General features: G+C 43.6%; 1 protein-coding gene across 1 annotated transcript in view; it reads left to right on the forward strand.

Moving 5' to 3' along the window:
- The window catches only part of ADAM23 (ADAM metallopeptidase domain 23), a 600522-nt gene that overhangs the window by 29689 nt on the left and 547022 nt on the right, over positions 1-23811 (forward strand). The window contains 1 exon segment of the mRNA XM_029606344.1: positions 10224-10300. Within this exon segment, the coding sequence (XP_029462204.1) occupies positions 10224-10300 (77 nt within the window).

Raw genomic sequence — 23811 nt, forward strand, 5'->3', positions numbered from 1 at the left:
AAGCTGTGCCATAAATAAACAATGTTTTGACAGATTGCTTTGGATGATGCGTGGTTTTTTTTAAAATTTCACTTGGAAGGCATGCTGTCTTTGAGACAAGTAACCCATTCTGTGTATGTGTTCACCTCTCTGCTTTGAGAAGGACATGAGAGACTAGAATTGCATATTCTCTGGTCTCATGGTTTTTCTGTATGCGTCATGTTTAGCCTTCAGATTCCAATCAGTGCTGTACAGGCATTTATTAATTTTGTAGTTCTGACCATTTATACATACTCAGACATTTTAAAAGAAACTTGTACTATGAATGGAGGAAAACATATAGTATGTAGCTACACTAGAATATACAGTCTGGAGGGCTGTCTTTGTTGTGACAGAGTAGCATTGATTTTTAAGTTTGCATTCTGAATTGTTTTCTAGTCTTATTTTCAGATGTGTTGCTTCTGAAAATTGAAAAAATGAAGTTGGAAAGTATATAATAAAAAAAAAACCCAAAAACAAAAAAACCCCCAAAACTCAAATCTGGCCATGCTCCATGAGACTTGAATGACTGCCAGTCAATGCTTTGGACCTGTCAGTCTTGCAGCCTTATAAATTCCTTTAGTACTCAACATCTGTGCTGCAGGAAATTGGAAAATGACTGCAAGATGAGTGGGTTGCTGACTGACCATCTGAGCCCCACAGGGTTTGTGAATAAAAATAGGAAAAGAAATATTGGCTTTTATTATTTTAATCATTTCCCCCTGTTCCACTGACTCTCAGATTTTCTTGCAGAGCCGAGGCTGGAGGGAGAATTTCGCCCCAAAACTGCAAATCTTCCGCATCCTTTTTCAATTAGCAGTCGTAACAGAAATGACTGTCTTTCTCACACCTGGGATTGAGCACATTTCCTGTCTGACAATAAATTAGCAGTGCTGAGACCAAGTCAAATAGTTGGCCTTTGTGCCAGCTTTTAAAATGTTTTCTACAACTTTGTTGATCACTTAATTTTGAAAACTTTTTCTCATGTTTTCTTGAATCTTTTGTCAATTATATTGTAAGCTGTATTGGGCACTTTTGTGCCTTGTACACATTTATAGCTTTGTAAGCCCTAATCTTTGCAGCTCAGTTTTGGTGAAGGAATGCATTTAGCTATTGCTGTATAGCTGTGAGAAGGAGTGTATAAAATTCCCACAGCACCTTAAAGGACTTGCTGAAGGTATCTGACCCAGTCCACCTTAATGCACTCTCCAGAGGGGAATCTTGGTCCCAGGGCACTTTCCCTAAGCAGGGGGAATAGGGAGGATAAAGAAGCCACACATTTGCCAAAGCTGCTTATGTTTAATTGCTGCAACTTTATTTTCAAGACTGCTGAGATAAGCAGCCCTTTTTTGGGTTTGTTTGTGTAAATAATAAAGGTTTTTTGAAGAAATGGCTGGCGTTCAAACTCTTCTGTCCTCCGGCTCATTCTCTAGGTTGTGAACTGCCTCCATGGCTTTACATATGGTGGCATCTGCAAGATTTTTTGGGGGGTGGGTGGGGGTGGCCTGACTGCAGCAACAGCAGCAGTCCAGGAGTTGGAAGACTAAGGTGGTTAGCCCCACTTGGACAGCTAGGGAAGCGCAGTCAGTCAGAACCGGACAGACCTGGTTTTATTTTTCTCTTTCTCTGTGCTCCTGAAAAGGGCAGTGGCCTTCTGGGAAGAAAAGCCTCTTTGACACCACAGCACGTTAAATCAAAATGAAGCGGATACTACAAACCCTCAGAGGGACAACAGCAACTCCAGATATTGGTACAAAACCAATATACACAACAGCAGGTGCCTCAGAAACAATTCAAATGGCAGTAACTAGCAGTGACCCAGATAGCATCAGCTGTGCAAGTTACCAATACCCAGCCACCTGGTAGTACTTAAAATGATACCAGGGGAAGATTCTGTTTTCTGAGGAACTTAGAGAGAACTGCCCAGTTTGCAGGCTGGGCAGAAGCCACATGGACTATATATGTAAGCAATCTGCTTATGGGCAGCAGCCAGGCTGCCTTCCAAGTTGCCAACCCAGATGGAAGGATCAGCTATACAGAGATTAAGGTCACCAACCTTGAAAGGGCTGGGTACAGCACATAAATATATCAACAGTTTGAGTGGGAATCCTCCAGCCAAGGGAAGGTCCATGGAGCCTTTTCTGGCTAAAGAATGTTGCCTGGAAGTGGCTGTAGCCAGAGGGGAAGACTGACATGGAAATAACCAAACTAGTCCTCTTAAAACAGTTCCTGGATGGGCTGGAGCAGCCAATGCAGAAGTGAATGTCAGCACCTGAAGCTCACCCTAGAAACTGCTGTAGAAGGAACTGATGATGCCTTTTAGCAGGCCCAGTCCAGAGCAACCACAACTATCAGAGGCAACCCTCACAGGGTCCCAGGCACCTTAGTCTGAAAGCAAGAACCGTACAGTAAGTCTGAGCAAGATAGACCCGTCACCCGACTTTAACTGTGAAGGGAAGTATCACCTTGGCCATTGTCATCGAATGGGGAATTAACCTATGAATGTCAATCTGATAGGTTCACATTTCTGCAACTTTGTGAGTGTTACTTGCTTAGGGTTTTCAACTTTTGTGGTCCCAGTGGAACTAGTTATCTTCGCTACCTTAGGCCCTTGTGGATTTGAGAAGTGGTTTCCCTCATTCGGAGGGACTTGGTCAAGAGGATACAAATAGATTATGAGAAGATGATGACCCTTGCCTATATCCACGGAGACCAGTGACAATATCCGACCAACCAGTTCATGTTGAAGATCCCAGTGGGACAAGTTAAGATAGAAGTAGAAGTACTTTCCTGGTTCCCATATCCCATTGTACTAGGACTGGATTATCCACTCTTTGAGACTCTCACTGGAGCTGTACAACTGGCCTAGCTAGCTCTGACAAGGACGAAACATCTGTCCTGGAAATCTTCCTGTTAGAAAACCCAGATTTATCTGTTAAAGACTATAAGATTCCTAAACCCCATAGGCAACACCAACAAGAGAAGCTTAAATATTCCCAACACATGTGGACTGCCATGGCTGGTGCCAGTAAGTCAGGGGAAGGTTCCCAAACCTTTCTGGACATAATAGTTGTCCCCCCAGAGTGGGAAGGAGAGGGAAATCCCAGTAACTTTAGATGGATCCAAAGAGAAGATAATTACTTAAGTTTGCCTGAGAAACATACATGTGAAGGAGTGTACAGAAAGTAGGCTTTGAACACTTTAAGGGACAGGTTCCAAGTATCTGATCTGGTCCACCTTAAGACATACCCCAAGTCCAGCAGGGAATCCTGGTCCCAGGGAGTTTCGCTTAGAAGGGTGATAACTAGCCAGGCCCAGGAAGGAACAGAGTGCCCCGGGAGAGGAGATAAGATGCTCAGAATATGCTAAGACTACCTACATCTGATTTTGCTGTGAATTTTCTTTGACAGTGCTGAGGGAAGCAGGCCTGTTTCATTTGTTTTTCCTTTGTGTGTGTGTGTATATAATAAAAGTTTTGAGAAGAGACAGCCAGAGACTATCCAGTCTGCCTCTGACAAATTCCCAAGCCACAAGCTGCTTTTAAAGCATCATATAGTGGAAGCGGTGGGATTTCTGCCCAAAAATGCCTACACAGCCAGAGATCCACATGAGAAGAAAACATAAGAACATGCCATACTGGGTCAGACCAAGGGTCCATCAAGCCCAGCATCCTGTTTCCAACAGTGGCCAATCCAGGCCATAAGAACCTGGCAAGTACCCAAAAACTAAGTCTATTCCATGTTACCGTTGCTAATGGCAATGGCTATTCTCTAAGTGAACTTAATAGCAGGTAATGGACTTCTCCTCCAAGAACTTATCCAATCCTTTTTTAAACACAGTTATACTAACTGCACTAACCACATGCTCTGGCAACAAATTCCAGAGTTTAATTGTGCGTTGAGTAAAAAAGAACTTTTTCCGATTAGTTTTAAATGTGCCACATACTAACTTCACGGAGTGCCCCCTAGCCTTTCTATTATCCGAAAGAGTAAATAACCGATTCACATCTACCCATTCTAGACCTCTCAAGATTTTAAACACCTCTATCATATCCCCCCTCAGCCATCTTTTCTCCAAGCTGAAAAGTCCTAACCTCTTTAGTCTTTCCTCATAGGGGAGCTGTTCCATTCCCCTTATCATTTTGGTAGCCCTTCTCTGTACCTTCTCCATCGCAATTATATCCTTTTTTGAGATGCGGCGACCAGAAATGTACACAGTGTTCAAGGTGCGGTCTCACCATGGAGCGATACAGAGGCATTATGATATTTTCCGTTTTATTCACAATTCCCTTTCTAATAATTCCCAACATTCTGTTTGCTTTTTTGACTGCCGCAGCACACTGAGCCGACGATTTCAATGTGTTATCCACTATGATGCCTAGATCTCTTTCTTGGGTTGTAGCTCCTAATATGGAACCCAACATTGTGTAACTGTAGCATGGGTTATTTTTCCCTATATGCATCACCTTGCACTTATCCTCATTAAATTTCATCTGCCATTTTGATGCCCAATTTTTCAGTCTCACAAGGTCTTCCTGCAATTTATCACAATCTGCTTGTGATTTAACTACTCTGAATAATTTTGTGACATCTGCAAATTTGATTATCTCACTTGTCGTATTTCTTTCCAGATCATTTATAAATATATTGAAAAGTAAGGGTCCCAATACAGATCCCTGAGGCACTCCACTGTAAACTTTGGGTCTCTTTTCTTTCACCTCACTTGATCCCCCTTTCTCTGGCTCAACTTCCGTATCAGTAATAAGGAGTGAAAATATATCAATATAATCCAGCTTCCATATTTTTTCTTTAATTGATGCTGGCACACTGTGGGCTAAGGATGTGACCCCACATAAAACATCGCTCGCTACTTGCGGCGCTGGATTTTGAGAAGCCAAACTGGCGGGGGCTAAGGGAAGGATTGATGTCTACTGGCGACTGAGGAGTGTGAACTAAGGCTGGCAAACTGTTAACTGTTGATTGCAGCACCGGAATTGAGGGTGGGGTTGACAGGCAAGGGGTAGCCTGAGTAATAGGGATCCTTTCTGCCTCAGTAACCACTTGCCCACTACTCTCATGCTCATTCACAAGATGAGAACCCCAGACTACCACTGCCGAACCACTTTGTCTTGCATTCTTCCCTCTTATGAGGGAACAGAACAAAAGCAAAGTGACTTGGCTAACACCCTTTCGGCATCACTGCAATCAGACAACTATAACGTATCACAATTCGAAGGCTTACCTCGTCCCCTGTCATATGAAGTAGCCTCTGTGCCTCTGTGCTAGGAGCCGGGGAAGCTGTAGCTAATGGGTCGGGGGCCGGTGAAGCTTCCCCGCAACCTAAGACCGTCGTGGATGCTCTGTGCCTGGCCGAAAAGGGAGGGCTGCCCACGCTGGCTCTCCCTTTTCTACCAGCCCCCAAACCCCCCCATCCCTCCCCTGGCCCCTGCTTACCTTGCCTTCCATGCCCCCATTGTGTCCTGCTTCCTTAGCTTTGAGTCGCAGGCTCTTTATAAAACAAATCAAGAAATATAAAACCAGTAGCAGGAAAAGCATACTAACAAAAAGAACAGATTATTTCAAAACAGCAGATGAATGGAATATCCAATAATTAAAAACTCATAGCAAAAATTTCTAGATACCAATAAAATATTTTAAAATAGACAAAAAGACCCAGTAATGAAAAATAATAAGGATACAAAAAATGTTTTGCTCTGTATACCTGGGAATGTTTGATATCCAGGTGCCCTGAGATTGTTTTGAATTAGCAGGAGGAGGGGTGGTTTTCTTGCAACATTCTTCTCTCTCTCGCTCGCTCTCTCTCACAATTGCTCATTTATACACATGCTTTTTCTCTCTCACTTATATAGGCTCTTAATTACACATTTACACACATGCTGTCTATCTTTTCAGGCTTACACATACCTGCTGTCCTCTCTCTCACACAGACTCTCATTCACATGCTTACAAACATGCTCTCTCTTTCTCTCACTTTCACACATGCTCTCAATCACATACTCACATGCTCCCTCACCTAAACCAGCTCTCAGTCACACACACACACACACACTCTCTCTCTCTTTTACACACAGGCTCTCAATCACATACTCACATGCCCCCCTCACCTAAACCAGCTCTCAGTCACACACAGACACGCATGTTGTCTTTCTCTCACTTTCACACATGCTCTCAATCACATACTCACATGCTCCCTGTTGTGTCCATTGCTGTCAGATGTCTCTGCTCTGCCCACCTTACCTCGTTGGCGACTCCCTTCGGGGTTGATGGAAGGCTAGCTGCTGCGGCGTCTCCATGCCGTCCTCTTCCGGCGTTCCCGGACTGGCTCGACGCTGCAAGCTGCCATGTTGACCAGATGCTTAAGGGCGCGTGCTCGGCCCGACTGATGTACCAGCGTTGGCACGAACTTCAGGGGCGTCCCCCTGAAATGACGTCACCAGCTCCAGATATTTAAGGTCTCAGTTTTCGCTAACAAGACGAGTTAGCAAGGTATGGGGATTGGATTACCTAGCTTCCTCCTGGTCGCTGCGGATGGGATTCGACCTGAATACCACTTCTGCTAAGAAGTCATCGCCGCTTTCAACATTAATGAGTTTCCATCTATCTCTCAGAGCTTTCCCTGGGTCCAGGTACTCGCTCCTCGAGGGCCTAATGCATTCCATCTCCTGGGCTGCCTCAAGAGACTATTGTGTGAGTGTTACCATCAAGGACTTGTTCCAGAACTTTGCATATACTGCCTACTCACTTTCTTAGTTTCTCTACAGCACAGCCATCTGGGGATTGATGTTCCAGTACCTGAGGGACTACAGCCCAGCTGGGCCCTTCCAGCTCACTACTGCCACCTCTGGTGGTTTACTATATTGTCTAATAAAAGAACTAGTGTGTGTCTGTCTCCTACACTAAGCCTGACCAGTGGTCCCTCTCAGGATTTCCCCTGAGGGCGTAGTCACCTGCCATTGGTCCAAGGATCCACCCACAACTATTCTAAAAACAGCTTTATCAACAGAGCTCTCTGACATCAGATTGCTATCTCTCAGCAGAGCTTTAATGACAGATTGCTACTTCCAGCTTTCTCCACAGAGCTTTAACAGATTGCTAACTCCTAGCAGAGTTCACATTACTCCCTCACCTAAACCAGCTCTCAGTCACACACAGACACACATGCTGTCTTTCTCTCACCTTCTCACATACTGATACTCACATGCTCCCTCACCTAAACCAGCTCTGTCACACACAGACACACATGTTCTCTCTCATTTACACACAGGCTCTCAATCACATACTCACATGCTCTCTCACCTAAACAGCTCTCAATCACACACACACTCTTTCACATGTACAGGCTCTCATTCACATCATGCTTTCTGACTCACACACACATACACAGGATCTCAAACACACAGGCTTGCTCATTCACTCACTCTCCCCCATCCCCCGAACTAGCGGCAGCAGCCTCCTCCACTTCTAACCCTAAAGGCAGCAGCAATCTACTTCATTTTCAGCTCTCACGGAGCAAGGAGTCCCATCGACCGCAGGGGTTGACGACATTCTTCGTTTTTCTCTGAGCCGCACTGCTCATGCTTCAGACCATGCCTCTCTTCTTTTCTTCGGGCTGATGCCGAATGCACTAGCAAGGTTCCTTCTTCCCACACACGCACCTGCTGCCTACCACTTCCTTTTCTGGGCCGTGGGGGTGGGGTTGGGGGCGGGAAGAAGAGATCATGCCGGTGCCGCTGACTCCTGCTCTCCTGCCGTGTTCCGCCTGGGCTTTCAGCATTTTAAGACCGGGTGTAGGACCTATCTTGCTCGGGTAGCTGGAGCAGCTGGGTCAGCAGGGGATCGGAAAGTGTGGTGACACACCGGTTGAGAACCACTGCCCTAGAGGACTAAAAAGACAGGTTACAAATGTAAGATTAGATTTAATTTTGAAATAACCACATGTGCTTTGTACTTGTTGTATTGCAAGTGCAAAGTCACAGGTAATTTTAGTACACATGTTGTATGTGTGTGCTAGTACCATTTCAAAAGGAAACGCCATGAGGAGTTTGGCATTGAAAATGATTTTGTAGATACCATGGATTTGCAGGCTGTACAGGGAGACTGAAAATTGCCCCCTATATACCTGGTTTACTAATATGAATTTACTTTTTTTTTTTTTTTTGCGAGCATTGTCAAATGTTTGGTATAATTTTTAGACTTAAAATATTTGGATTATCTTGAGCCATTTGCTCATGGGTTAAAGCACTAGCATTGCTTATTTGTTGAGAGAAGCACTGCTTCAGCTTTGAGCATTAGAACATAACTTAATGTTGCATGCTAGGACAGACCAAAAGCTCATCAAGCCCAGCATCTTTGCTCCAATAGTGGATAATGTAGGTCACAAGTGCCTGGCATTTCCCAAAGAGTAGATCCATTCCATGTATAAACAACTGATTTCCCAAGTTTACCTGGCTGCTAATGTTCTTTCCAAACTTTTTCTTTAACAGGACAGATATAATACTTGATCAAATATCCATAATAAGACAAAGCAAAGACAGTTAAGCAATGACATATTATAAACCTTGTTTTGAATATGATCACTGTGCATTAAATATTCAAAATGCTAATTGTTTATGAACTCTCTTAAAAAGAAGAAATGAAGCTCAGGTATAATCTATAATCTGTGGCACCATACAATACTGAAGCTAATGGTTTAAGACAAAGTGATATTTAATAGTTATAATACTAATGATTGAATGTATAATGTCCCAAATCTAATGTCAGTGTACACAGTTTAGAGGCATAAATTCAAATCAATTTCTCCATCAACAAGCAGTGTTGAATTAGCCATGACATCTGGGTGATGTCATCTGATGGTGCCGAACCGACCCTTGTCTCATATCTTAGTAAACTTTGAATATATGTGGAAGCTCCTGCGTGTTCTGCCTTGTAAGCCACTCAGACTTGTTTTTCTCCTAGAACAAGCAGGATGGTAGTCCTCACACATGGGTGACATCATCAGATGGAGCCTGGCATGGAAAACCTATGTCATAGTTTCTAGAACTTTGACTAGGCTCACTGAGCATGCCCAACATGCCAGTATCCATGCATCCACGCGAGGTCCCCCTTCAATCTCTTCTTTTCTGCAGAGCTGTTTGCCTATTGGGTTTTTGGAGTTCTGCTCTTGAGAGTTTTTTCTTGGTACTTCATTGGTACTTTTATCTGTATTTTTCTGCGCTGGGTCCCCCTTCCCCCATTGGTGCTTCAGAGTGGCTTGGTAAGTTTTTTGTTTTTGTACCTTCTGTGCAGATGATTCCCGACTGTGCTGTATTCAGTATCTGCCGGGCATCGACTGCTTGCCGGCTCTCTTTCATGGCACCGCCGGGTTTTCGCCGATGCCCCCAGTGTCTGCGGACCTTGACCATCACGGATCCGTATAACGTTTGCATTCTCTGCCTTGGGGCATAGCATGACATTAACAAGGTGCCTAAAATAGAGGAAAAATATTGTTTAGTGCATTTGAATAATAGGTTGGACACTTTTTTTTTGCTGTAAAAATTATGCATTGTCTGTCACGTGCCACTCCTCTCTGTGCCATCAACTATTTCCTTCTTTTCAGGCGAATAAGTTCTGTAAAGTGTAGTCATCTTGTTCAGCCTGTGCTTCCTCTGGTAAGAGCACCTCACAGGCCCAAAGGTAGAAAATAACACTAGCACGGTTCACTCTTGTGAAGTAAGGTATAAATGTAGGCTTTATCTAATATAGTTCCAATCCTCTGGGCAAACCTGATTAACCAGGAAAACGCCTTTCCTTTATCCTAACCAAAAAAAAAAAGTGAAAGACTTTTCTCTCTAAACAAGCTCACAAGTGTCCATTCCGCAACTAGCAGTTTAGCTGGAAAAAGTTTCTATTCTATTGACATAGCTCAGTTTTCAGCAGCATTTTAAACTGGGTAGTCTGCTAGAAAACACTATCTTCAACCTTTTTGAGGTTGTGAATATCTACAATATATTGCAGACCTTCCATTCTAAGCCACAAACTAGTATCTGTATCTGTACATTACCAAGTGAAGCACTGGGAGAACTCCTCCATAGAAAAATATTCGACAGGGACATGCATTTCATAACTGCAATCTTTGATGGGAGATTTAATTTGACTTGTATTTAATTAGTCAGGGAAAAGGTCCTGACTGTCTTTTTATGTTCACAGGCTGTGCATCTGGCCCAGGCAAGTTTCCAGATTGAGGCTTTCAGTTCCAGATTCATCCTTGATCTCACATTGAACAAGTGAGTATAGTTGTGTGAATTTTTTTCTTCTTTGGAGTTTGTGCTTTTAGTTATTGTACTGACAAGAAGAAAAAAAGTATATCCAGTATGATGAAGTGAAAATAGGACTAGATCAGGGATTTATAACAGTATAATTTCGTGTTTTGTGCTTTGTGAAATACTTGAAATTCTTAGTGAAATTAAATGCCTTTACACAGCGTTGGTAAAGTGGTCTGTTATCGGAATATTGCCTTTATAAAAAGGTGTGGCAAGGTGTGCATGGAGAACCCTAACTTTATTCTTTTACAGTGAATTAAGTACCTGAGAACTGAGTAAATATTGTATATTAAGTATTAAGCACTTCAGCATAGAAAGCTTTGGAACCTGCCATGTTGAAATGCAGATGTAATTTTACCTTAGTGGAATTCATTTAAATCATCCAGACTACTATCACAGTTGGCTCCCAGTTTGCCATTTTCAGCAGAATGATCAAGTAAGTACAAAGAGTGAACAGTTACTTATGATTAGATACTTCAGAAAACGGTTAATTTTTTTTTTGCCTTCTGTTGTCCTTCCATTTTGTCCATATTGCTTGATCTGTATATCCTTTTGCTTTAAAAAGGGATGAGGTAGGGTAGGGGGAACTTTCTCTTAAGATTCAGGTGTAAAGTCTTGCAGCAGTAACTATCCCTCTCACGCCTATCTGTGCCCATGCACATCCTGTCCAACCTGCTTGAGTTCTAGTTTCGGATAGGGTGTCCAAGCACAAGTCTCCTATGACAGTGCACTACACTACCTATGAAATACAGCATTTATGTCCTGCACAGCTTTATAAGACATTTGATCCACTTGTGAGAACATTTTTTAGGTCTGAAATGTATAACATTTTTAAAGACAGTTTATGTAACTACTGGGGTTGGCAAGTTAAATGTAAGACATTGATAAAACAGGCTAAGAGAGAATTTGAAAAGAAGTTGGCTGTAGAGGCAAAAACTCACAGTAAAAACTTTTTAAAATATATCTGAAGCAGAAAGCCTGTGAGGGAGTCAGTTGGACCATTAGATGATCGAGGGGTTAAAGGGGCACTTAGAGAAGATAAGGCCATCGCGGAAAGATTAAATGATTTCTTTGCTTCGGTGTTTACTGAAGAGGATGTTGGGGAGGGTACCCGTAATGGAGAAGGTTTTCATGGGTATGATTCAGAAGGACTGAATCAAATCACGGTGAACCTAGAAGATGTGGTAGGCCTGATTGACAAACTGAAGAGTAGTAAATCACCTGGACTGGATGGTATACACCCCAGAGTTCTGAAGGAACTAAAAAATGAAATTTCAGACCTATTAGTAAAAATTTGTAAACTATCATTAAGGTCATCCGTTGTACCTGAAGACTGGAGGATAGCAAATGTAACCCCAATATTTAAAAAGGGCTCCAGGGGCGATCCGGGAAACTACAGACCGGTTAGCCTGACTTCAGTGCCAGGAAAAATAGTGGAAAGTGTTCTAAACATCAAAATCACAGAACATATAGAAAGACATGGTTTAATGGAACAAAGTCAGCATGGCTTTACCCAGGGCAAGTCTTGCCTCACAAATCTGCTTCACTTTTTAGAAGGAGTTAATAAACATGTGGATAAAGGTGAACCGGTAGATATAGTATACTTGGATTTTCAGAAGGCTTTTGACAAAGTTCATGAGAGGCTTCTAGGAAAAGTAAAAAGTCATGGGATAGGTGGCGATGTCCTTTCGTGGATTGCAAACTGGCTAAAAAACAGGAAACAGAGTAGGATTAAATGGACAATTTTCTCAGTGGAAGGGAGTTTACAGTGGAGTGCCTCAGGGATCTGTATTGGGACCCTTATTTTTCAATATATTTATAAATGATCTGGAGAGAAATACGACAAGTGAGATAATAAAATTTGCAGATGACATGAAGTTGTTCAGAGTAGTTAAATCACAAGCAGATTGTGATAAATTGCAGGAAGACTTTGTGAGACTGGAAAATTGGGCATCCAAATGGCAGATGAAATTTAATGTGGAATAAGTGCAAGGTGATGCATATAGGGAAAAATAACCCATGCTATAATATACAATGTTGGGTTCCATATTAGGTGCTACAACCCAAGAAAGAGATCTAGGCGTCATAGTGGATAACACATTGAAATCGTCGGTTCAGTGTGCTGCGGCCAGTCAAAAAAAGCAAACAGAATGTTGGGAATTATTAGAAAGGGAATGGTGAATAAAACGGAAAATGTCATAATGCCTCTGTATCGCTCCATGGTGAAACCGCACCATGAATACTGTGTACAATTCTGGTCGCCGCATGTCAAAAAAGATATAATTGTGATGGCGAAGGTACAGAGAAGGGCTACCAAAATAAGGGGAATGGAAAAGCTCCCCTATGAGGAAAACTAAAGAGGTTAGGACTTTTCAGCTTGGAGAAGAGACGACTGAGGGGGGATATGATAGAGATGTTTAAAATCATGAGAGGTCTAGAATGGGTAGATGTGAATCGGTTATTTACTCTCTCGGATAGTAGAAAGACTAGGGGGCACTCCATGAAGTTAGCATGGGGCACATTTAAAACTAATTGGAGAAAGTTCTTTTTTACTCAGCGCACAATTAAACTCTGGAATTTGTTGCCAGAGGATATGGTTAGTGCAGTTAGTATAGCTGTGTTTAAAAAAGGATTGGATAAGTTCTTGGAGGAGAAGTCCATTACCTGCTATTAAGTTCTCTTAGAGAATAGCCACTGACATTAGCAATGGTAACATGGAATAGACTTAGTTTTTGGGTACTTGCCAGGTTCTTATGGCCTGGATTGGCCACTGTTGGAAACAGGATGCTGGGCTTGATGGACCCTTGGTCTGACCCAGTATGGCATTTTCTTATGTTCTTATGTTCAAAAACACCGCGCGCGCGTACTTTTGTTTGCACCACGCGCGAACAAAAGTACGCTGGATTTTATAAGATACGCGCATATCTTATAAAATCCAGGGTCAGTGCGCGCAAGGGGGTGCACATTTGTGCAACCTGTGCGCGCCGAGCCCGGCGCGCTGCCTGTTCCCTCCAAGGCCACTCCGAAATCAGAGCGGCCTCAGAGGGAACTTTCCTTCCGCCTCCCCTCACCCTCCTCTCCCTTCCCCTACCTAACCCACCCCCCGGCCCTATCTAAAACCCCCCACTTTTGTCAGCAGATTTACGCCTACCCGAGGCAAGTGTAAATCTGCGCGTGCCAGCGGGCTGTTGGCGCGCCATCACCCGATCCAGGGGCTGGTCCGGAGGCCTCAGCCACACCCCTGGGCCGGCGCCATGCCCCAGGCCAATGCCACGCCCCCTCCTGCCCCTTTTACGAAGCCCCGGGACTTACGCGTGTCCCGGGGCTATGCGCGTGCCAGCGGCCTATGCAAAATAGGCGCGCTGGCGTGCGAGTACACTGGCCCACTGTGAGCAGCAGAGTGATGAGTAGGTAACAATTTTTTTTTTTTTAAATTTTAAATAAACATTTCCCAATTTATACTGTGTAGCTTTTATTTCCTTACTAGCAGTGTTAGGTGGAGCAGGTGTTGCGAAAGTGAAGTAATAGTAGAAGCTGAACCTAGCAACATGCAGGTTTTGGGGATAACAGGGATGGTTCCAGGCTACAACTTGAGAGTAATAGTGAAAAGAAAGTGGTAGCTGGGCTACAAATTGGGAGGTGGGTGGGGTTAGCCAGATCTGTCTAGCAGGGTGCATAGAACTAGTAATATTCAACTGGAAATAGACTGTATAGAATTGATGAACTATAAGAGTGGGGTCCTTTCTGCTATATATAAAATGTAATATGATGTGTGTATATAAATATTGCCAATTTGTTAAATTTGTAATTATGTAAATAAAAGCGACAATTATCCTGAGACCAGTTAGGTCAGTGAAGCTGGTTGTTGATTGTGGAGTACCATTTGGGAAGACTAATGGAGACTTAGGAAGCTGGATTTTCAGGCAGCAGCCAAGCTAGCATTGTTAGGTTATTACGAAGCTTTTGTGGTTAGACATTGGAAGTAAGTATGCTGGTTGTGAGCTAAATGAGATACTTTGTTCCTCTACCCAAGATCGTATGATACAAAGGAGAAAGAAGAAAAACTGTCTTGAATAACAAGTAATATCTTACAGATGGCCCAATTTATTGACACTTTTTTACAACCTTATATATGTTCAATAACATCATATAAGAACATAAGAAAATGCCATACTGGGTCAGACCAAGGGTCCATCAAGCCCAGCATCCTGTTTCCAACAGTGGCCAATCCAGGCCATAAGAACCTGGCAAGTACCCAAAAACTAAGTCTATTCCATGTAACCATTGCTAATGTCAGTGGCTATTCTCTAAGTGAACTTAATAGCAGGTAATGGACTTCTCCTCCAAGAACTTATCCAATCCTTTTTTAAACACATCTATACTAACTGCACTGACCACATCCTCTGGTAAGAAATTCCAGAGTTTAATTGTGCGTTGAGTAAAAAAAGAACTTTCTCCGATTAGTTTTAAATGTGCCCCATGCTAACTTCATGGAGTGCCCCCTAGTCTTTCTACTATCCGAAAGAGTAAATAACCGATTCACATCTACCCGTTCTAGACCTCTCATGATTTTAAACACCTCTATCATACCCTCCCTCAGTCGTCTCTTCTCCAAGCTGAAAAGTCCTTTCCTCGTAGGGAAGTTGTTCCATTCCTGTTTACCAGGAGCAACACCCCCGGGGAAGCCATGGAACCAGCAATATCATTCCTTGCAGATGCTGCTTCCGATCTGGTGCGCACAGTGGCCAGAGGAGTGTCATCAGCTGTGGCAGCCAGGAGGCAACTCTCGCTCCGAAGCTGGTCGGCCGACGCATCTTCCAAAACATGACTCACAAGGATGCCCTTCAAAGGATCCCTTTTGTTCGGCAGTGGACTAGAGAAACTGGCTAACAAATGGGGCGAGTCCCCATTGCCACAAATACCGGAGGACTGGAATAAGAAAAACCAGCGACCCTTCCCTCGATCTTCCAGGGGCAGAAATTCACAGCGCTTCAATCCATACAGCAACACTTATCAAGCGCCTCGCCCTACAGGCAGGAACCAGTCCTTTCGGAACAAGCACAACAAAAGGGGAACCAGCTCGGGCCCCGGCCCCAACCGCACCCCACAATGAGATTCGGCCGACCCATCCAAAGGAAGAAGCCATAGGGGGCAGACTTGCCCTATTCTACCAAAGATGGGTCGAGAGAACTTCGGACAAGTGGGTCCTAACCATCATTCGAGAGGGATACCACCTGGACTTCCTCTGAATCCCTCAACAACAAGTTCGTGGAATCCCCCTGCCATGACATCTCCAAGAAGATGGCAGCGGAGGCTACTAGGGACCACCTCAACAAATAAATACTGAACACTATTCCATTTATTTTATCGTCCCCAAGAAAGAGGGAACGTTCAGGCCCATCCTGGACCTCAAGTTGGTAAACTGACACCTGAGGATCCCCCGCTTCCGCATGGAAACCCTATGCTCCGTAATAAGGGTGATACAACCGGGAGAGTTCCTCCCATCCCTAGATCTGTCGGAAGCCTACCTACACATTCCGATCCATCAGGACCATCAGCGCTTCCTTCGCTTTAAAATCCTGGACCGTCACTCCCAGTTCCGGGCATTACCCTTCGGGCTAGCCACAGCACCCCGAACGTTCACAAAGATCATAGTGGTGGTGGCGGCAACACTGAGAAAGGAAGGAATCCTCGTACACCCTTACCTAGACGATTGGTTGATCAGAGCGAAATCCCTAGAGGAAAGTCGTCAGGCAACCAGCAGAGTCAAGACTACTGAAGAGCCTTGGATGGGTGGTCAACACAAACAAGAGCTGTCTGCAGCCCTCACATACTCTAGAATACTTAGGAGTCTGATTCGACACCAAGGAAGACAAGGTCATTCTGACACCGATGAGATTAAAACTGATGAACCAGTTACGAACCCTGCTGAGCGAACCTCGCCCCACAGCATGGGATTACCTACAAGTCCTCGGTCTCATGGCATCCACACTGGAAGTAGTACCATGGGCACGAGCTCATATGAGGCCCCTACAGCGCTCACTCCTATCGCGATGGATCCCACTGTCTCAGAACTACACCATACACCTACCGCTCCTGGGCAAAGTTCGAACCCAACTACTGTGGTGGCTACAAGACGGCCACCTGAGCCAGGGAAAGAGACTATCCTCACCGACCTGGATACTGCTCACCATGGATGCCAGCCTACGAGGATGGGAAGCACACTGCGAAGAGCTAACCGCCCAAGGGCAGTGAAATGCAGAAGAGTTGGGGTGGAACATCAATCGCCTAGAAGCCCGGGCAGTTCTGTTGGTACGTCTCACGTAGAATGTCAAAGTGGCCCCTAACCCCCTACACTAATACCTAAACCTCACCTCGAGTTACTAGGTGGGCCTCCCAAAGGGATATAAATACCTATCTAGGCAGCGGGCATTAAGGCTCTCTCGCTCTCGCGCTCTCTCTCGTGTCTGAGCTCCCTGGGACCATTAAAAATGGTCCCCCAGTGGTTGTATGCAGGAAATACAACAGGTCAGGCACATATCGCAAAGTGTGAAAACGTTATTGCAATATAGCAAAAGGGGCATGTTTTATGCCACATTTTGATAACTCCAGGCCTTAGATTGTAAACCCTCTTGGGGATAGGGAAATACCTACAGAACCTGAATGTAATCCACTTTGAAGTGCTGCAAAAAGTGGAATATAAAAATCTAAAAATAAGTAGCTAATTTAAAACAAATCAGAGAAAACTCTTTTTCACTCATTGCATAATTAAGCTCTGGAATTTATTGCCAGAGAATGTGGATATGGCACTTAGTGTAAATGAGTTTAAAAAAGGTTTGGTTAAGTTCCTAGAGGAGAAGTCCATAAACTGCTATTAATGAATAAGGAATAGTAGCTTGGGATCTATCTAATGTTTGGGTACTTGCCAGGTACTTGTTACTTGGATCTGCCACTGTTGGAAACAGGATGCTGGGCTTGATGGACCCTTGGTCTTACCCAGTATGGTATGTCTTATGTTACTTGTTTCTCAATCCATTCCTCAGAACACACCCAGCCATGTGAGTTTTGATAATATACACAATGAATCTGCATGGGATATATTTGCATGTATGGATTTCATTGCATTCAGATCTCTCATGCATTGTCATTGTGGAAATCTTTAAATCCCACCTGGCAGGGTTTGTCCTGAGGATTAGGGTTAAGAAGCATTGCAGTAATGCATTAACTGGCTTATGACATGGAGATATCTAATTCTGTGCCTGTGAAAATACCATTCTTGTGGGTCTGTTTTTAAAGCACATTAAAATTAGCAATGTTTCTAATATACAAGTTACTAATGGGCATAAAGTGTTTAGGGAATCATGCATTAACAAGAGCACTTTGTGTTAATAGTGGGTCACACAGATGCATAGTTAACACAAACACTTAAGTATGCCTCCAGATATTAAGTTTTTGCGTTAATGTCTGCATTCACATAAAATGCGCTATATTTAAATGAGTTTAGTTATATATTTTTGCATCTACTTAGATAATTTTTCTAAAGCATTAGTTTGTTAATGTTCATAAAAGCATGTTGCCATTAATGCAAGCAAGTGAAGGTATACTGTGTCTTTGTTAACACATTTAATGCACGTTAATAACTCTCAGCTCGATACAGTAACATTCATTTGAAGATTTCTCGTCTGTAACGAGCTCGTTGCGCACAATTCGGACGCGTAAGGCAAACCAGCGATACAGTCTCCAGTTTCGCGCGTCCGTAGCGCTTCTTAAAACAGACGCGTAACCCTTCCCCACCCGGCATGTAAATGAACGAATTAGCTGTATAATGAAGGAATTAGCTATTCCCCTCCGATACCGTAACGCGCGCTCAGGTTATCTCATTAGTAACGCACTGTTTTGCCGCGGCCGTAACGTGTTTGTTTACCGCCTCCCTCTAGTAGGAGTTAGGACTGTGAGTCTAGTAACAAATCCATCGACACCGCTTAAGACACTCAAAAACAATAAAACACAATAAAAAAAAAAAGCGATACAGAGATGATCGAGAAAATGTAATGATGTGGGACACATAAAACCTGTCAGAAAAAAAAATAAAAATTTTTAAATACCTGTCGGAGGGCCGCGTGGGTACAGGCGGCGGGAGCCGGGTGGTCGCGTGTTAAATCTAGGCCGCGGGCGGGTGGGCGCCTGTTCCAGGCGGCAGCGGCGGCGGGGGGACACGCGTTAGTTCGAGATGGTCGGTGGGCGGCGGGTGGTCGCGTGTTAAATCTAGGCCGGGTCCGCACAGGCGCGCATTCATTCATCCAGGCGGAGGAGCCGGTGGCGAAAGCAGCCGGCTCCGCCTGAATGAATGCGCGCCTGTGCGACCCCTGCGATTCGGCGCTCAAGGCAGTCACAGCATTCATTCACTGCCGGTGGGGGCTGCCTGCAGCCCCCACCGGCAGTGAATGAATGCGCGCCTGTGCGACCCCTGCGATTCGGCGCTCAAGGCTGTCACATGCCGTGACGTCACGGCATGTGGCTGCCTTGAGCGCCGAATCGCAGGGGTCGCATTCATTCACTGCCGGTGGGGGCTGCCCCGGCAGCCCCCACCGGCAGTGAATGAATGCTGTGACTGCCTTGAGCGCCGAATCGCAGGGGTCGCACAGGCGCGCATTCATTCAGGCGGAGCCGGCTGCTTTCGCCGCCGGCTCCTCCGCCTGGATGAATGAATGCGCGCCTGTGCGACCCGGCCTAGATTTAACACGCGACCACCCGCCGCCCACCGACCATCTCGAACTAACGCGTGTCCCCCCGCCGCCGCTGCCGCCTGGAACAGGCGCCCACCCGCCCGCAGCCTAGATTTAACACGCGACCACCTGGCTCCCGCCGCCGCCGCCTGGACCCACGCGGCCCTCCGACAGGTATTTAAAATTTATTTTTTTTTTGAACACTCAGGTTTTTACATATTTTGGTATTTTTTTTTTTCACTTCATGGTGCCTGTCATTTCAAATGTCATTTGAAATGACATTTGAAATGACAGGTACCAGCGTACCCTGGTTACTGTATAGGCGCTGTATTAAGCGCCTATACAGTAAAATGGGTTACGCGGGCATAACCCTTCCCTACCGCTTTAAAGCCGCGGCATGCATTTGCATGCGATTAGAGGAGAGTATCGGGGAGTTAGTGAAGAGAACTGTGCGTGCGGGGAGGAAGGGTGCGCCTGACACTGCCGCACTGTTATTACAGCGGCCTTACAGGATCGACCTGTCTGTTAGTCTTAATGCACTTTGCTAAATAGATGATATCCTAGTTTTGCATTTTTAGGTAGTTTCTATAGTTGGCAAAATGACTAAAGGCACAGTTTAAGAGGCTGAATGATTTTTATCAATATTTGACATTTAGAAGTGTATCCCATAGGAAATGGGTTTTTATTTCAGCGGCAAGTTTTAGATGTGCAGAAAATGTTTAACATTGTATTTTGTTTAATTCAGCTAATCTCATTTTATTAAAGGTAATTTTCAACTGTAATAGTATAAATACAATGCTGTTCCCATTATATTTAGAATCAGTGTGTAATTATGAGTGCAAAGAAGCTAATATTTCCCAAAAATGCAAGGCTGATATTTCTTGTATACTAAATTCTGCAAATACTGCAGATGAAAATGCTGATTTAATTTATTTGCTCCTGACTAGTGTATCAGCATATTTGAGTTTGAGTGAATCAGCAAAATTCAATTTCCTGTATTGCTTTATAAGGCTGCGACTTTTGTCAGAGCCCAAATTGCCCAGAGCAAATTGTACTGGAGAACTTGTTTGCATTGTTAGTAGTTTCCTGATTTATACTTGGTCTGATACTCAGTTTGGCCCAAATAGCCTTCTTTGAAGGAACTAACAGATATTCCTGTGATTTAATTAAATTTACCACCATGGAGATAAACAGCAGAACTGTAGATTGAGGAAAAAATGCTAGGAGACCAGACTTGTTTTTTTTTTCTTTTTAGATATGTTAGTAAAAAGGACAAAGAATGAGGATTATCTAGTCCTGGGGGAATTCTGCACTACTGTGGAGTGCAGCCTGTGCCGCTCATGGCAAGATTTAGAAAATCTTTATTTTTAACTCTATTTTTAATTTCAAAATACATTCTTCAAGATAAACTTGAAAGAGGCAAATCAAAGCCAAAAAGGAAATATGAAAGACATATAATAAATACTCGAAGAAAAAGAAAACAAATCAGATCTGCATCAAGTCCACAATATTAAAGGGGACTCGATATCCAAATCTAACAAAAATCAAGTAATAGAGACAAGGCATTTTTTTTAACCCAGTTAGAAGAACACTAACTGGATTAAAAAAAATGGGAAATATCTTTCTATCTGATTCAACAGTTACAGAGGAACTGCAAATAAAAAAAAAAAACGCCCCTAACTGTAAAACCTTAGACCTCATCAGGAGAAACTGCATTTCTTTTGGGTCTGTTTGGCTACATCTGGGAAGACCATAGCATATTTTCTTGCAGTGTAAGGTTATGGTGTCTAAAGCAGCGGTTCTCAACTGGTGTGTCGCGAAGAACATGCAGGTGTGTCTCCACACTTCCCGGTCTCCCGCTGACCCAGCTGCTCCCCCTACCTAAGCGAAATTGGTCCTCTGCCCAGGCTTAAAGAAAAAAAAGAGAGGCACGGCCTGAAGGATGAGCAGCGCAGCTTGGAGTAAAATGAGGAACAAGGTCAACCCTAACGGCCGATGGGACTCCTTTCTCCGTGAGGGCTGAAAAAGGAGGTTGCTGCTGCCTTTAGGGTTGGGAGGAGGCTGCTGCTGCCGCCACTAGTTCGGGAGTGGGGGGAAGAGTGAGTGAATGAGAAAGCATGTGTGTTTGAGATCCTTTGTGTGAGATAGCATGTTTGTGAATGATTGAGAGCCTGTATATGTGAAAAAGTATGGGTGTGATTGAGAGCTGGTTTAGGTGAGGGAGCATGTGAGAATGTGATTGAGAGCATGTGTGAAAGTGAGAGAAAGAGACAGCATGTGTATCTGTGTGTGATTGAGAGCTGGTTTAGGTAAGGGAGCATGTGAGTATGTGAGAGCCTGTGTGTAAATGAGAGAGAGAGAACATGTTTAAAAGCATGTGAATGAGAGTCTGTGTGTGAGAGAAAGACACATGTTTGTGTGTGATTGAAAGTCTGTGTGTAAGTTTGAAAAGATAGACAGAACGTTTGTAAATGTGTAATTAAGAGCCTATGTAAGTGAGAGAGAAAAAGCATGTTTATATGTGAGCGATTGAGAGCCAGTATATGAGAGAGAGAAGAAAGTTGCAAGCAAACCATCCCTCCTCCTCCTCCTAATTCAAAACAATCTCAGGGCACTCAAGTATGCAGAGCAAAACGTTTTTTTGTATCCTTATTTTTTATTACTGGGTCTTTGTGTCTGCTATTTTGAAATATTTTATTGGTATCTAGGAATTTTTGATATGAGTTTTTAATTATTGGATATTCCATTCATCAGCTGTCTTGAAATAATCTGTTCTTTTTGTTAGTATGGTTTTACTGCTACTGATTTTATATTTCTTGATTTGTTTTATAAGGATGGGTGATGTTTCTTTTTTTCCTTTGTTACACTGCATACGGAGATTCTGGCTTGTTGCGGTTTCCAATTCAGTTTTTGTCTGCATGCTTCTAGTTATGCGTTTTGGTTTCTTTATTCTTAGTTAGGTGAGGGTCAGTGCATGTGATTCAGGTGAGGTTTTCTGCTGGCATGTAGTTTCTGTGTGTAGGGCTCTATAGCAGCCTGACTTGGTCTGTTTTTCCTAATAGGAGTTGTATTAGTGTCTTAAGGTCTGGTGTAATATTTTCAGTGTTGCCTTTTCTTAGGTAAGGTGGTTACTGTTTAAGTGCTGGAAATTGGTGCTGTTTTGGTGTGAGATGTTTACTATGGGTGGGTGATGTTTCTTTTTTTCCTTTGTTACACTGCATACGGAGATTCTGGCTTGTTGCGGTTTCCAATTCAGTTTTTGTCTGCATGCTTCTAGTTATGCGTTTTGGTTTCTTTATTCTTAGTTAGGTGAGGGTCAGTGCATGTGATTCAGGTGAGGTTTTCTGCTGGCATGTAGTTTCTGTGTGTAGGGCTCTATAGCAGCCTGACTTGGTCTGTTTTTCCTAATAGGAGTTGTATTAGTGTCTTAAGGTCTGGTGTAATATTTTCAGTGTTGCCTTTTCTTAGGTAAGGTGGTTACTGTTTAAGTGCTGGAAATTGGTGCTGTTCTGTTCAGACAGAAATCATATCTTTTCCTTGATCATTCTTAACAATAAAAATAATACTGGACCTTTATTTTGTATTTCGCCGAGAATTGTAATGAGCAGTGTGTCACACACGTGAGCATGGTCTGTCAGGTGTGTCATGATGGGAAAAAGGTTGAGAACCATTGGTCTAAAGTAAATTTAAGAAGCCAGTCTCTCTAGCCAGATCTAGGGCCAGGGTACCTACTAAGGTAGAAGGCTTAGCCACAACAGTATCAGAAGTCTCTAATAAGACTAATGTCCAAATTATGATTCAAAATAGGAGCTAATTTTTGTTGACCATGCTTAGTCTCTTCCTGTTTAAAAGGAGGAAGAAAATTAATCTGACACAGGTGGTAAATAAGACTAGAGAATCTTGAGAATTTCCATCATATACCTTTTGAAAATATCTTTAACAGACACCATTGGTAAATGAGGAAAATTAAACACAAATTCTTCCTTCTGATTGAGTTCTCAAAATTCTCCATTTTATTAGATGAATATCATCTTTAACCAATGCCTCTTGGAGAGACTTAAGCCGAACTACATAGCTCTGCAAATCTAAGATTTGTGAAGCCAGTTTTGCCCAAGATTTTTCCAGAGAGGTAATACAATTCTCCAGGATCACATTCTCAAACAAAGGAGTCACCTTGGACATAATAGCTCTCCCTGAGCCTTCTATGGCTTCCCAAATAATCTCTAAGATAAACTCTTGACAGTCTCGCCATACTGAAGCTCCACTGAGTCTTCTGAGATGAAATAACTGGAACAGCCAACCCAAAACTGCCTCCAAACTTCTTTCCCCATGTCTAAAACTCATCCCAGTCCCTTCAATGCTTTGATGACTGTCTTTGCTGATCTCTGCAGAGGGCAGTTTCCTGCAAAGCTCCCTGCCCTCAGAGACGCTGCTGCAGCATCATCAACAACCAGCAACTCTCCTTGCCATGGGGAAACAGCTCTGCAGGATCCGAAGGAGGCATTTTGGTTGTCAGGCTTATGTAATGCTGACAAGCCCAGAAGAGATGGGAGTAAACCTTCTCTATCATTCTTCAATGGCTCACCCTCCAGCAGCGGGGCACCCCAAAGAACATGAGCATCCATAGGTCCAAGCAGCGAAGAAGCAGACAGGGCCACAGGAAAAGTCACAAATCTTGCTTTCTTTCCATCCTGTAATTAAGCAATGAAATTTAGGAAAGATAAAAAATACCGCAAGGAATAGGAGCTC

The sequence above is a fragment of the Rhinatrema bivittatum genome, chromosome 6 (genome assembly GCF_901001135.1).
Source record: "Rhinatrema bivittatum chromosome 6, aRhiBiv1.1, whole genome shotgun sequence".
Classification (NCBI taxonomy): Eukaryota; Metazoa; Chordata; class Amphibia; order Gymnophiona; family Rhinatrematidae; genus Rhinatrema; species Rhinatrema bivittatum.